This window comes from Pezoporus occidentalis, unplaced genomic scaffold (genome assembly GCF_034315485.1).
Source record: "Pezoporus occidentalis ecotype Australia unplaced genomic scaffold, CSIRO_AGI_Poc_V1 ctg97, whole genome shotgun sequence".
Taxonomy (NCBI): Eukaryota; Metazoa; Chordata; class Aves; order Psittaciformes; family Psittacidae; genus Pezoporus; species Pezoporus occidentalis.
The window spans coordinates 202,706-216,394 of NW_026916336.1; the positions used below are offsets into that span (position 1 = coordinate 202,706).

A 13,689-nucleotide genomic window follows, 5' to 3' on the forward strand; every position below is an offset into this window, starting at 1 on the left:
CAAAGACTGGGGAAGGGCTAGAGCTAGACACCTTTGAAGGGAAACTGCTAGAATTTAATGAGGATAAAGCCTGTTTCTCCTATCCTTTTTCTCAGAAATGGCTGAATCATTCTGCCTGAAACATTTAAAAAGGAAAATAAGTACTCAGGAAGGAAACTGGCACTGAAAGATTTAAACCCAGAGTTTAAATTTTACATTATAAGTAAACTGCAGACAGTTTTATGGTGGGAAGGACTGGGCAATCTTAATTTATAGGCAGTGCTATCACCACCTACAAATATAATCATTTTGAGTGAAGACAGTCTGTAATTCCTGTTAAATAAAACTTACTGTGATAGACTAAGGCTAAAATTTATCTGTTTAGCTTCACTGTCAGAAGATTGCCACTTTCTTTTATGTGATGTTTTGGTGCTTGACTTGCTTATAGTAAAAACTACAGGTGCTCTGATTTCAGTGTACAAGGTCAGTCATGGCTGAAGATAGGAGGGGATTATAGAAGCTTTCACAGGAATTAGGGGCAAAAACAAACCTTGCTTTGTTCATTACTCAGTACATATCTGGCATATAAATGTTAATTGATTATACACTAGATTTAATGTAGACAAAATGTGACCTCTGATGTTTCTGGGTGAAATGCTTTATTTTCTTGAACAGATTCCATTGAAACTGTACAGGTGCACACTGTGCCCTGTGTATTATCCCTGTTTGCCAGCTGTGGAACTTAATCTTGACAAGACAGTAACTGTACTTCATCGGCTCTCTTTTGGTAAAATTTCTTTAATGAAGCATCTGACACTAAATGCTAAAAAACTTTAAATCCATAGTCAGGTCAAATACTGAAAATAACAGAGTAGAGCATGAATCATGGGCCTGCTTTGCTGCAGTTTATTTTTGTGCTGCTTGAGTGCCACCAACCAGCGGTATCTGATGACCTCACCACAAGGTGACCGGGGTCAGCCCTTGTTATGGAAGGAGTCTCAGGGCGTGAGGCTGAAAACTAGTTTGGGAAATGAGTTCTTCACAATATGATCTCAGCAGAGCACCACAGCCATGTCCTAAAGCACAAGTTACTGTGTAGCATTAGCCTCATCAGCCTTAGCTCATGGATTCACACAGCTTAACACCATCTTTGGGATGCTGGAACACATGGAAGAAGCATATGATCCCAGTTTTCCATTTGCATTTAGGATTTCTCAGTAGTTCCCCATCTTAACTGAAGTGCTAATAAAAATGTAAGTGATTTATAGTTCACTGCGGTTGTGATACATGTGTGTAGCAACCCAGAAAACATTTAAAGCAAATAAGCAGAAAGAAAAGATCAGAATTCTCAGTTCTGATAGATAGATGAAGAAGAGTTTTGTATGGGATAAATATTCTGCTTACATCCATAACTGAAAGACCAAGATTTTAAAACTAAAAGGAATTTTCAACAGTGTCTGTCTTTCTCCTTCAGCAGTGAGGTCCTACCTAGGGCCTTATCCCATGTTATTTGACTTGTTACGTCTTACGAAACAGCTGTACTTAAGGAAAGTCTGAGTAAAAGGAAAGGAAAAGAAGATACAAAAACCTGCTTCTGTTTGATGATCAGACAGCACTGCTGAAACTAATTGCTGGTTTGTTTTTTGTTTATGTCCTGCTCCTTCAGATGCCAGTGAACCTGCAGAGAACTCGGACAGTGAAAGTTCATCCCTTTCATCTGTGGAAGAAGGGGAAATTCGGGACAGTTCATGACAGTTCTTTGGGAAAAGAGGGTGGAATGAGCATTTTGGTTGGGGGGGGGGGGGGGGGGGGGGGGCTGTTTTTGTTTTGATGGTTTTAAATTTAATTAATTTTATATATATAAAAAACTGCCTTTTCAGAACTTTGGTTTGGCTTTCTTCACTAAAGGCAACACTTCCAAACTGCCTGCCTATTTTGGGATTTAGTAATGGATATTTAGGGATGTAAATAAAGAGATGGGGAATTTCTGGTTCCAGAAACAACATTATATTCTGATTTAAACGCACACTTTTGTCCATGTATCTTTAATAAATCAGCCACCCAAATTTAAAATTTCCAGGTTATCCTCAACAACGTATTTTTTCCTTTTGTCCTAACAGCTCAGTGACTGATTTCCAAGTTTAAATACCTGATAACGTATTTGTATTTATATATGGATTCAAGTCTTAATGCTTAAATGAACATTAGATTAATTTCCTTTTTGGGGTATTTCTGTGTCATGCTGAGCTGCTGCGAATGATTTTACTTTGCTTTTGAGTTTAATCTGTGGTGAAATTCTGGGTGCCTGGTACAGTCCATTGGTTTTTATTATTATTGCTTTTTCTTACTTGGTTGCATCTTGTTTGATGCGTTAAGGACAGCTCAAACTATGTTTTCAGGGTGGCATCTTGTTGTATGTTTAATCTTCTACCCTGATCTTCTAAGTCAGCATGGGGTTTAAAATCAATAGAAATGGATACTGAGAGTGTCAGTAATGCTAACATACTGGACTTCTGAACAGTGCTTATGTTATGCATCTCCTATTAGTAGTTTACCTACTGAAGCCAGGTATTTCAAATAGTTACTGGAATATCAACTGAATTTACCTACTTAAAAGAAAATAAACCTTAAGAAAATAAAAAAGTTCTCTATCATCTGCTGACAAGAGAAATCTCTTGTTAACTTGTGAGAAGACTTCTGGATCCCAGCCCACTGTATCCAATTTCCCTGTGTCTGTGGGGTCTACTGGAGAATAATAAATGTGTGCTGTGAGCAGTGTGAGACAGGCCTTTAGAGTTAGTTTGCAAGGGTCTACCTAAGTCAGTATTTGTTTTAAGTCTTCAGGATGTGATCACTGTGAACAGCTCTGTGAGATGTCTGCTGCCCCTGTTGTTCCCTAGTCTGTCTGTCTCCTGCTTGAGACTGGCACCTCTGTGACAGAAGTCAGTGGCATGGGATGCCCCTAAACTGCCATGGAGGTGGGTTTTCAGTCAGAAGTGTACTCCCTGCCAGCACTGATCTTAATAGGTAGAAAGACAACAGCAGTGAAGGAGCTTCACTGAGAGGAGCAGGGCAGGCCAAGCAGACGAGCAGGATGCGCCAGGCAGAGTTCTCCACCTACACATGTGAGTAATTGTGAGTAACTTGTTCAGGTAACAGGAGGCTGTGGCAGCAATAGGTGAGAGGGCTTGGGCTTCCAGAGTCTCAGTCTGGAGTTCAGGCTACTGAGCTGTTAGTTCCTTATCAGTCATGCTGTGTTAATACTGTTTCTTACAGTCATACTACATATCCTTACCCTTGTGTGTTTTGCAGGCCCTGGAAAAACAGGGAAGTTTTTCTTCTTGCGTGGCGGTAGCCACCTGTGCTCTGTTGTATTTATTAGTAATTGTTGGTCCTCTGCCCACCTCTTGTTTCAATATTTGTTTTTTTACCCTTTTTAAAGGACCAGGATTCCTAGCTATAGGTGCTTCTTTCACATCTTTTTCAGTCCAGTGAAAGTGAAATCAGTGATTATTGCACACTGACTTGGTAGCCACAAATTACTTTAAACCAGTCTTGAACTCATTCATTACGACGCTGATAAAAGAGCAGAACAGCAAAACTGCCACAGTTCTTTTGCCAGAAAATGTTTCATCCAGAGTTAATAGCGTGGCATTTCTGTTAAGATTCATAGCACACAGTGGAAATGAAAGTGCTTGCAAATATTAGTGTTGATCTGCATGTGTGTGCAATTAGTCTTTGGCTGGGGAAGGCAGAGTTATAATTTGCATTGCTCTCCTACACTCATGGAGGCTTTCATTAATTGCATGAAATGGTTTGCCTCTGGGTTCTTTTTTTCTTATATAAATCTAGTTTAAGCTTCCTTGTGCCTCAGATACAGCTGTAATTTGTCTTTAAATGAAGATGCTGTTAAATACCTCCTCCAGATTTAAATCTTCTCCTACCTTAAAGAAGGCTTAAAAAAATTATTAAAGAGCATTCCTGTGGTGGTTAGTAGAACTGAAACTTCCCAAACAAACCTGGTAATCATCTTCCAGAGTTCAGTCACACTGAGAGTAAAAGGCCTTGGTAGCATTTGCCATTCAGTCCCAGGTTACTATTTGCGTATTTTTATTTAGTTTTGATAAGAGTTTCACTAGTTGGAACTGTGGTGATTCGTCAAATGCAAGCCAAGATGAAATTCAAATATTTTTCTTTGGTTTTACTAAAATTTTTCAGTCTTTGTTTATAAAAATGAATCAAAATGATGGTCTCTGGTTAAAAGCGCAGCCTGACTTATGACAAGTGACCAGTGCAGATCCTGCAGGTGGTAATTCTTCATAATAATAAGGTTACTGATTTAATCACAGTTTATGAACTCTTTGGCTAGGCAGATAGTTTGTAAAACTTTCATACGCATTTAGGGAAACATTTCAATTCCTTTCTGAGTCAAGTTTATGGTCAAGCACTTAAAATTTAAAACATGGAGCTTGAGGCTGCTTGGAAGACTCAGTTCTGTCCATCTTGAAGACATACTATTGTAAGCACATTACACAAGGATCCCTACAGAACTCTGCCTTGATTCAGGGCAGATGATGTCTGCGAATGAAAACTGTCTGATGTTGTCTTTAATATTCATTCAACACCAGCTTGCATTGAGTGCTTGATTGTATGCCTACTATACTTACTCATTTATTTTCCTCTGTAAACCACTTGTCACAGAAGGAACAAGCTGTTTGTGTGTAGAGTTGTTACGGCATTTCTTTCAATGGTTAGGCTTTGCAGGTTTCAAACCCTGAACCCTCACAGCATGCTTGAGCCCAAGGACCATCAGCTTACAAAGCAAAGGCTCTTGTCCTGAATGAACACGCTACTTAAAAAAATTAAAAGCTTAATGAAGTCATCCCTTTCACAAGCCGTAGAGGACAAAAATAGAGCATAGCTAAGCACATAGTAATAGCTGAGAGGTGGAGTTGAGTCAACCCTCTGAGAGAACTTGGGTCTTTCCCTTTTCTGTAGACCTTCTGGGTGCATGAGGCGTAAGTTCTTGAGCTGTCATACGTGGACAGTGTTACAGCCCCTGTCAGTGCAACAGCCAAGTTTTGAATGAGCACATCTGAATTCCAGGTTTTCCTGTATTTATCTTCGCATTAGGGATTGTTGGTCCATAGACAAAAAGATGGTCGTGCTGCAAAATGTGTGGTTGGTGCTAGGTCTTAAAGGCAGGCCGTGCCCATTTATGTTAATCCAGTTTTGCGTTAGGAGTAAAGCCTAACAAATACGTACATTTCCAAGTTCACTATAGCAGTGATGGCACGTCCCACCTCTGTGCTGCCTCTAAGCATAGCTGTGATTCAGACCTTGTCCTGCCAGATATGAATGTTCTCCATTGACATCTGTAGGGGCTGAGAATGAGTAACACCTTGCAAGAGCAAGCTTTCAAAGAGTAAATATACAGCTGTGATGATGTAATTCCAAGCCATGTTTGGTCACAAACATTTCATTCTGCTTTCTGAAGTCCCACGCTCTTTTCCTGAAAACATTTATTCTTCCTCCCTCTAAAGGAAAAAATATCTTGGATTTGTGTTTATGTTGTTGCCATGACATTTGGTTAAACTGTATGCAGATGCATGTTCTGTTAATAAGAGAAAGGAAAAAAAAAAAGACCTGTGTACTTCAGTGAACAAAGATTGCCCTGTGTTTGTATTAAAATGTTGCTATGGCAGTGCATATGGTTTTATTTGGTGGAAATTTGTGGTGAGATGGAAGGAAATCACATGTATGCAAGACAAACAAGAAATGGCAGCAAAAGCGACTCGACGTAAATACTGAAACTGAAAGGGAAGTCGCAGATGACATGTAAAACCAGGAAAAAGTAAGGATAGTTGTTTTGCTGCCTGTCTGTGACTTGATAACAGAAATGTGTTCCCATTGTGTCCTGCTGGGTCTCAGTGACCTACTGGACAGGGGCTTAGCTCTAAAGATGCCTTTATTGCTAGAGCTTCTTTCCCTTGTTGGCTCCGTGTATTGTAACTTTTTTGTTTTGGAAACAAAGTTCCACTGGCTTGGCCTGATTTCACCACTGCTGACTTTTCCTGCTGAAAAGCATTTCCAGGCTATCTTACTGAAGTAGGCTTCTTGGCAGGAAAAACCAATAGAGTGATAAAATATGGAAAGCCACTAGAGCCTCATCTGTCTCTGGGGCAAGGGGAAGTCTTTGTGGACTAGTAGTAGAAACTGGATTGTTTTTAACTGGCACAGTAGTCTTCCTATTTATCTTAATCCTTTTGCATTAGGCTTCTTTTTGCATCAGTTCGCTAAGTACAACTGTGGGGTTGCATGAGAAATCAGAATGGGTTAGAAGTCATCTGCCAAAGCAGCAGGGGTTGAAATGAGAGGGGAGAGGGAATCATGAATAAATAACCACACTGGAGCTGGCTGGTTCCCACATGATTCCAGCTGGTGGAGAAAGCAAAAGTGCTTTTAAAATCACATTGCCACTTCCTTCCTGTCATCCCACTTCCGCCTCAAGAAGGGGGAGGAAGTGACTGTGGAAGCTGCTGTTGCCTTCCCACTCACTGCTTCCAGGTTTTCTACTGAATCATATTGTACCCCCAGAATTTGTCCGTTTTGCCACGAGTGCCAACAGGGAGTAGAGATGCCCAAGTGAGGTAAATTAAGTTGGTGAATGACGTGCATATATTCAGGAAAAACAGCAGATAGATTGCCTTAAAAGCTGGCCTGAGAAGTCCCCATCGCTTCCATGTCTAAACTCTCAGTGGTATCTCTGTTGACCTTCCCTAACCTATACTTACACCTGTGCTTGGGTATCCATGCTGGTTTTAATGAGATGTTCCGCTACAGCTCAAGTATCTGCTTCTGTAGAGTAAAAGCTACTGCCCTGATTTAAATTCTCATTACAAACTTGCTGGCCTTACAGCTGTGACATCTTGATGTCTGATTTTGTCAAATTAATGAGCTAATTAGGAGCTAGCCTGGTTGGTTTGAGAAGCTGAAGGAGATCAGTAGCTTCAGAAAAACCCATGTCTTTGTCTCAGCCGATACTCTGGGCTGCTTCTGATCTGGTGTTCACCTGGTGTTCTCGTAAGTATTGCTGTGGACTACTCAACTGGTGTTTATAATGGAGCCCCTTCATTCTTACTGAAAATGCACTCCTTATGCACTTAACTAAGTTGTTAATGTATGTGTCCAAACTGGATTCCCATCTGGGCAAATCTGTGCACCCTACCGTTATATCTAGTAAACAAAAACCTCACTATCTTGTGTAATCTTTCCCTCCTGGACAGTTGTTACATCCCATCCCATAAGTGGTTGTACTTCAAGACAGATGAAGTTGCTTATGTAAATGGTGCCTTGGGGTCTTTCAGGATCTTCTCCAATATAAATTGTGTATGTAGAAGTCATAGCAGTAGTCTTGGGGGGGGGGGGGGGGCTATCATGTCATAGAATACCATACTTTGAGATTCTTGGTATTTGGTTTTTACAGGATAACACAGACAAGCACTTATTATATCATTTTGTTGGTTGAAGCCTCCTTTTAAGGATTTATATTTTCTAGACATGTTCAATGCAGTTCAGTTGTTCATGAGTTTAAATGCATTTATAGCTATCTCCAAAACTAGCTGTACATTATGCTTTCACTAAAACGCACACGTGCATTGAAGTGCTTTTTTGCAGGATCAACTCAGCAGACTGGGAGCACTGGAGATCCTCCTGCAGCAACCGCACAGGTTTGTGGTGTCTCTGCCTACTCATGCACATCCCACTGGCTTCCCATCAGTAGTGGGGAGATGGACCTGATTCCTGGAAGGTGTGCACCTGGAGGGTCAGGCAGCGCAGGTGGCTGCCTTGCCGTGAGCCCTGCAGTAATGCATACATGCAGTATAGATTTTCTCATGGCTTGGCTTGGTGAGGGTTAATTAATAGCTTGGCTGTCCAACTGTCAGTTAGATGTAAGCTTTTCCTCCATCTGCTGCTTATTCTGGAGAGAGAGCTAGCTGCATCCCATGATAGAGGAGTTAATGAAATTGTAGAAGTCTGTTTTCTGCATAGTTTTTTGCCTGTCTGCTTGTATTTTGTTTCCTGTGATGCCAGCGCTTAAAGAAGCAGAAATTTTGGCTTCACTGTGATGACTTTATTCATAGGGAGGATTTTATAGGTAACCCTGAAGGTGGTTGCCACCATCAAACCCTTGTAGGTGAATGCCCTGAACACGCTTTCTTTCGGTCCCAAAACTGCAGTTTGACGAACGCTCCTTCTGGCGGCAGCAGCGTTTGCCGCAGCCTCTTGCCGCCGTGTCCCGGTACCCGCACCGCGGCTGTGCTTGCTCCTCTTGCTTTCAGGGTTTTTGCTACTGACGTCCTGACCCTGAAACGTGCTGAACACCTACCGCTTCTTGTCACGGACCGCACTTACTGTGTTCCTAACTCCTCATCTTTTAGTGTTCATCTTGAAGGAGGATAGTGGTATTCTCTGACCAAGAAATAAAATCAGTTGCACTCATTAACCTAACCTGTAAGCCCTTCTGAGTGTACTTAAAGGAACAGGTGCTTTTATCATTTATATTCTCATAGAATCATAAAGTATCTTAAGTTGGAAGGGATGCATAAGGATCTTCATGCCTGGTATTTAGGGATTTTCCTGCTGGAACAAAAGGAGATGTAAGTATTTCATAGCAAGTTCAAGGCCAGGTTGGACAGGGCTTGGAGCAACCTAGTCTAGTGGAAGGTGTCCCTGGCAGTGGCAGGGGGTTGGAACTGGATGAGCTTTAAGGTCCCTTGCAACCCAAACCATTCTATGATCATAGGCAAAAAATGACGCTGTCCTTCTACACAAAAATTGTGGGTTTTAGTTGTTTCACCATGTAATTGTGAAATGCAAAGAGAGGACTAGACAGATGATGCTGGTGTTAGCTTCCAGCTCTGTAAGACTTGCAGTTCATTTTAGTGGGGTCCATTCCCTCCCATTATAGCAGGATAATTTCTTTTACTATGTATTATTATTATGTTTGTGTGATCTGCTCTCTTATTCTCCCAACAGTACATCTTTCTAGTGAGTATATTACAGAACCATCCCTCTACTTGATGAAACGTGGAAATCCCAAAGCACAGGTTGTAAAATCCAGCTCCTGCTGGAGCAGGAGTTGAAAGGGCCACTTTTTTTTGTACATGGTATGTGTGTTACAGACATCCAGTCTGTGCGTGTAGTATAGTTACACGTATATGTAATGTGTCAGTGAACTGTTACTTACGTTGGTTTGAAGATGGGTGTCATTTAAGTGTAAGTGGCAGCAGGGAGAGCAAGGAACGTGCAGGCAGCTGCTGTGTGTCTGTGAGCAGTGGGTTCCTCTTTGCTCTGCGCCATAACCCAACGTGCAGACCCAGTGATTTCTCAGTGAGCAGCTGATGTGGTGAAGTGTTCAGTACTAGATGTAAGTAGAAGCCAAACAACAGCACTTCACGGCATTTTACACTTCTAGTGTCAACAAATATTGTACAGACAAGTTTAGGTACAGCTGAGACTGGTGGCCAGGTGGTGGATTCCAAACCAGCTCAAGTTTGGAATGCCTGCAGGGAGAGAACTTGACTGAGCAGAAGAGAGATGGCTGTAATTTCTCAGGCAAAGCATTAGCTGCCAGAGATGAGCTTCTGAGATATTTGGCTATTTATTTTATTGAAATATTTATGCCTCATCAAAAGTTGACTCGTAACCCCTTCTGCATCTGACTGGATCTCACCTTCACAGTGCTAAAGCCTCAGCATTGGTCCCTGGGTCTTACGAGAAGTACCTGTCTTACTACAGGTTCTGGGAGGGTATTTTGCCAGAGAACTAACTAGTTGCAAGGAGGAGAAAAAAATAAAAGCAAAGTCCCCTGTTGCAGGTTTCCTTTCAGCCTTATCTGTAGTGCAGCTCTGTGAACCAGAGCAGTACAAATGCTTGCTGCTGCTGCTTTCTCAGATCCTACTCTGGTTCATTATTGTAAATGTCATTTTCTTACCCGCGCCAGCTAGCTCAGCGACTCCCTTGGTTAGCCAAATGTCATCTGTCCCCCACAGGATAAAGTGCAATTACGTAGTTAAAAAGCGGGAAGGGGAGGTGAGGAAAAGAGAAGCTGCTTTGCTTTTTACTCTATTGGAGAAGTACTTGAAATTCCTCACATTCTTCTCCTGTTAACAGTATGTTTACTTTTCATCACTGGGTTATTAGGATTAACAAAAGTCATTGCTTCAAGCTCATTTAATTTGAATTTAGTGAAAGCAAACTACCTCCTGCAGACTGTAGGAAACATTCTTCTGCCACAGAAATGTATTAATTTGCAAAAAAGAAAAGCAGCCACCAAAAAAAATGCGAGACCTAAGGACCACTTCCACCCCATGCTCAACATCCCTGTGCATGCACTGCATCCTAATGAGGGACCTTATGTTGCAAATTCCAGGACGGTTTGAATAATCTGACAGTCTTAATTAACATTTCAGTCTATCAAACATTTGCTTTCAATACCAAGGAGTTTTTTCTGTACATACTTTCTAGCGCAGGCTGCAGACACCACTTCAAAAGTGGCATTTAGTCCAAGAATGAGACTCGGGTTTCTAGTTCATCCCTGCATCTGTAGCAGAGCTTGTTTTAATTTTCAGAGAATCTGAGCTTCTCACAGTTCAAGCTTTTCACAGAAAGCTCTTGCCTTTGCTGTATTTCAGTCTGTTGTCTGTCAGAATGCTCTACTAAGAGGAGTTAGGTAAATATTTCTTTATTAAATGATTAATTCCATAAATAAATTCTTTTAATTCATTGAATATAAAATTAAAATCATTTACAACTTATTCCAGTATTACAGGGGCTGGAAGGGGTAAAAAACAAATCAAAGAGAAAACAAAAAGCTACAGTTTGATAAATAAAATACTCAGCTTTAAAACAACTGATTTCTGTTTGCCATTAAACTACAGTTGGTACATAATAGCTGCCACTGTGAACACCCCAAAAGTGCCCACCTCAGGAAGGAATGTAACTTCCAACTTGGTTGGGAAAGGGGGGGAGAAGATGGAAAGAGAGGGAGAAGCATAATGTTAAATGGAACAGGATAGGAAAGTTTTCATAACCAGAAGAAAACATTTATCTGATCACTTACAAACAGAAAACAGTACATAATTACGTAAGGTGCTCCAAAAAGAAGCAGTAAAGTGGCTCCAGTACTATGAAGCTTTAAGTATGCTTAAATCTCTGTTGCATTAGTGTCCAGTTGCACAGTGCACTTTTGTAACATCTCAATGTTGCCCTCTCAAATGGGCAAGGCACCATTTCCATTAAAGGTCCTTTCTCCACAGCTGGTTACTTCAAAACTCTTGTTTAGCATCCCACCCCCAACCCAACTTAGTCCCTAAATTTGTGGATGTCATTGACCAGTCTGTAGTAGGGGTAAGCCTCGTTCGCATGCGGACAGTTATAGTTGCACCGGCAGGACTGGATCATCATGACGCTCTTGGTGAAGGTTTCCCCATCGTCACAGCGGAACCTGATCTTGACAGTCCTGGTCTGCTGGGGTGTGCAGCACCTGCCATCCACGCAGGAGCCGCAGTACTTGGGGCGGTACTTCTTCACACTGGAACATCCGGCGTAAGTAAACTTCACTGGGGATGGGGATTTCTTGGTCTTGGTACATTTCTTCCCCTTCTGTAAAGGAAGGACAGTAAGATTATCAGCAGGAGATTCTTCTCTAGTCTTTACCCTCTACCCAAAGCAGTTTGGAAAGAAGAGGAGCCCTGGAAGTGTCTGTATTTACCTTTAGGGAGGCATAGCTAGGCTGGCCACATGGCCTCACTTCACATATTCTGGTCTCTTTGATGAGCTTGCAGTCAGGGTTGTCATTGGTAACCCTTGTGGAGATGCCAGTTCCACACGTCTTTGAGCACTGGGACCAGGAGGTTGTTTGCACAATGCATTTAGGATTCTCAAAAGCTCGGCTTTGTGGCTCAGATCCAAAAACTGGAAAAGAAAAGGAGGGCTTAGCCTAAATACATCCTCTCACAGGGTTTCTTTCTTCCCATGGGGGCCTGAGGGGTGGTATAGCCATCCCTCCCACCTCCTCCCCTTAAACTGTCACTGTTACACAGATCAGCCCATACTCACCAGGCAGCATTTTCAAGCCTCCCTTCACAATGGCAATCAGCTCATTGTTCCTGGTTAGTTCGCCTTCGGAGTCATCCGGACCAAACTCTTTGCTGAAGAAGCCTTCCAGCTCATCCAGCGCATCCTTGCTTTCATCGCAGATCCACTCTTCGCAGCACTGCCCGGGCACTTTGACCAGCCTGGGGCTGGGACAGCCCAGGTTAGGAAGAGAGAGCTCCTGTGGGCAGAGCGGGATGCAGCCCACAGCTCCATCTATGCACGTACACTGGTGCTTACAGTTCGGCTGGAAGCTTTCGCCGTTCTGGTAGATTTTGGAGTTATATTCACACGGTCTCCCCTCGGACTGTGCTGCAGAGATCAACATGAGAGGGAAGAAGAGGGAGTCAGCGGCGGGAAGCGCTCGTTCAAGTACAGGTCTGTTAAATTCAATTTACGGTGGGGCTCCCTGCAACCCCCCGGAGACGGGGGCCAGAACAATAACTTAGTCAGGAATCACTTTTCCTTATGTGCTTTTAGCGAAGCCCAGACATAGTGAATCGCATTCCAGACTGCTGAAGTCATGTGCCTTTCTGCCAAGCTACCAACAACAAAGCATAACCATACATGGACTCGAAATTACTAAACTTCAGCACCTCGGGGACCGGGGTCTGCGTCCGGGGAAGGGGAGGGGGGCGCTGAGCGGAGGACCGGAGCCGCTTACCTCTGCAGATGCCCTTCAGCGCAGCGGGGCTGGCGCCGAAGTTGCACTCCAGCCCCTTGGTGTGGTCGCAGGGCTGCACCCGGCTGCAGTCCTCGTTCAGCTGCTTGGCGCAGACCTTGCAGCAGCCGCAGCCGTCCGGCACCAGCCCCACGCCCGGGGCGCACTGCGGCACGGCCGCGGGGCACTGGCAGACGGCGGGGCAGGGCGAGCCCAGAGCCTGCGGAGTAGAGCACAGCGACGGTGAGCGGCGGAAGGGAACGGAGCGACCCATCTTTACCACCCCGCTCCGGACATGACCGTGGTACTCACCAGGCGGGCCAGGCAGAGGAGTGCGGCCGCCAGAGCGGGGCGAGCGCCGGCAGAACCCATGTCTAGCGCCGGCAGAGCTGGAAGCTTCGGGACACCTCAGGCGTGAGCGCGGCCGGCGCGGTCTGAGGCAGGGACGCGCGCTTCTGCCTTATATAGGCCGAGGGGGCCGCCGCGTGCGCCGCGGCGCTGACGTCGCGCGTTCCGGGCCGCGGCCCGCTTCCAGCGCTCGCGGCATCCCAGGAATGCGGCTGGCGCGCGCCCGCCCCGCCCCGTCTCCCGGCACCGCGGCGCTGGCGGCGGCTCTGCCGCGGGGGGTGCCCCCGCCTCGCGCCCGCCCCGTTCCCCCCCCACCCCCCCCCACCCGCAGGGACCAGCCGCCGGGCCAGGAGCGGGAAACGGGAATGATGGGGATGGGGATGGAGTGAGATGGGGTGCGGGGGGCTCGGCGGGACCGGGGGATGCCCGTCCTGCTGCCGCCGGTCGTAGGTGGAACAACGCGATTCCCTCGGACACGGAGCCCGGCCGGCAGCCCGGAGATGCCCGGCGTGCTCCGAGGGCTCCCGCTCCCGCGACTGGGA

At 44.5% G+C, this 13,689-nt stretch overlaps 2 protein-coding genes across 2 annotated transcripts in view; one reads left to right on the forward strand and one right to left on the reverse strand.

The window, feature by feature from the left end:
• ZNHIT6 (zinc finger HIT-type containing 6) overlaps positions 1-2,622 on the forward strand; it is a 33,547-nt gene extending 30,925 nt beyond the window's left edge. Inside the window, exon 10 of the mRNA XM_062606514.1 lies at positions 1,646-2,622. Within this exon, the coding sequence (XP_062462498.1) occupies positions 1,646-1,731 (86 nt within the window). The 3' untranslated portion in view covers positions 1,732-2,622. The remainder of the gene's footprint in view (positions 1-1,645) is intronic.
• Positions 2,623-10,710: 8,088 nt separating this feature from the next.
• On the reverse strand, positions 10,711-13,263 carry CCN1 (cellular communication network factor 1). Its single transcript, XM_062606638.1, has 5 exons — positions 13,112-13,263; positions 12,803-13,019; positions 12,103-12,450; positions 11,756-11,958; positions 10,711-11,646 (listed from the first exon to the last, which is right to left on the reverse strand). Exons 1-5 carry the CDS (start codon positions 13,169-13,171, stop codon positions 11,347-11,349), a joined length of 1,128 nt encoding a protein of 375 aa, XP_062462622.1. The 5' UTR covers positions 13,172-13,263; the 3' UTR covers positions 10,711-11,346.
• Between the last annotated feature and the right edge of the window lie 426 nt (positions 13,264-13,689).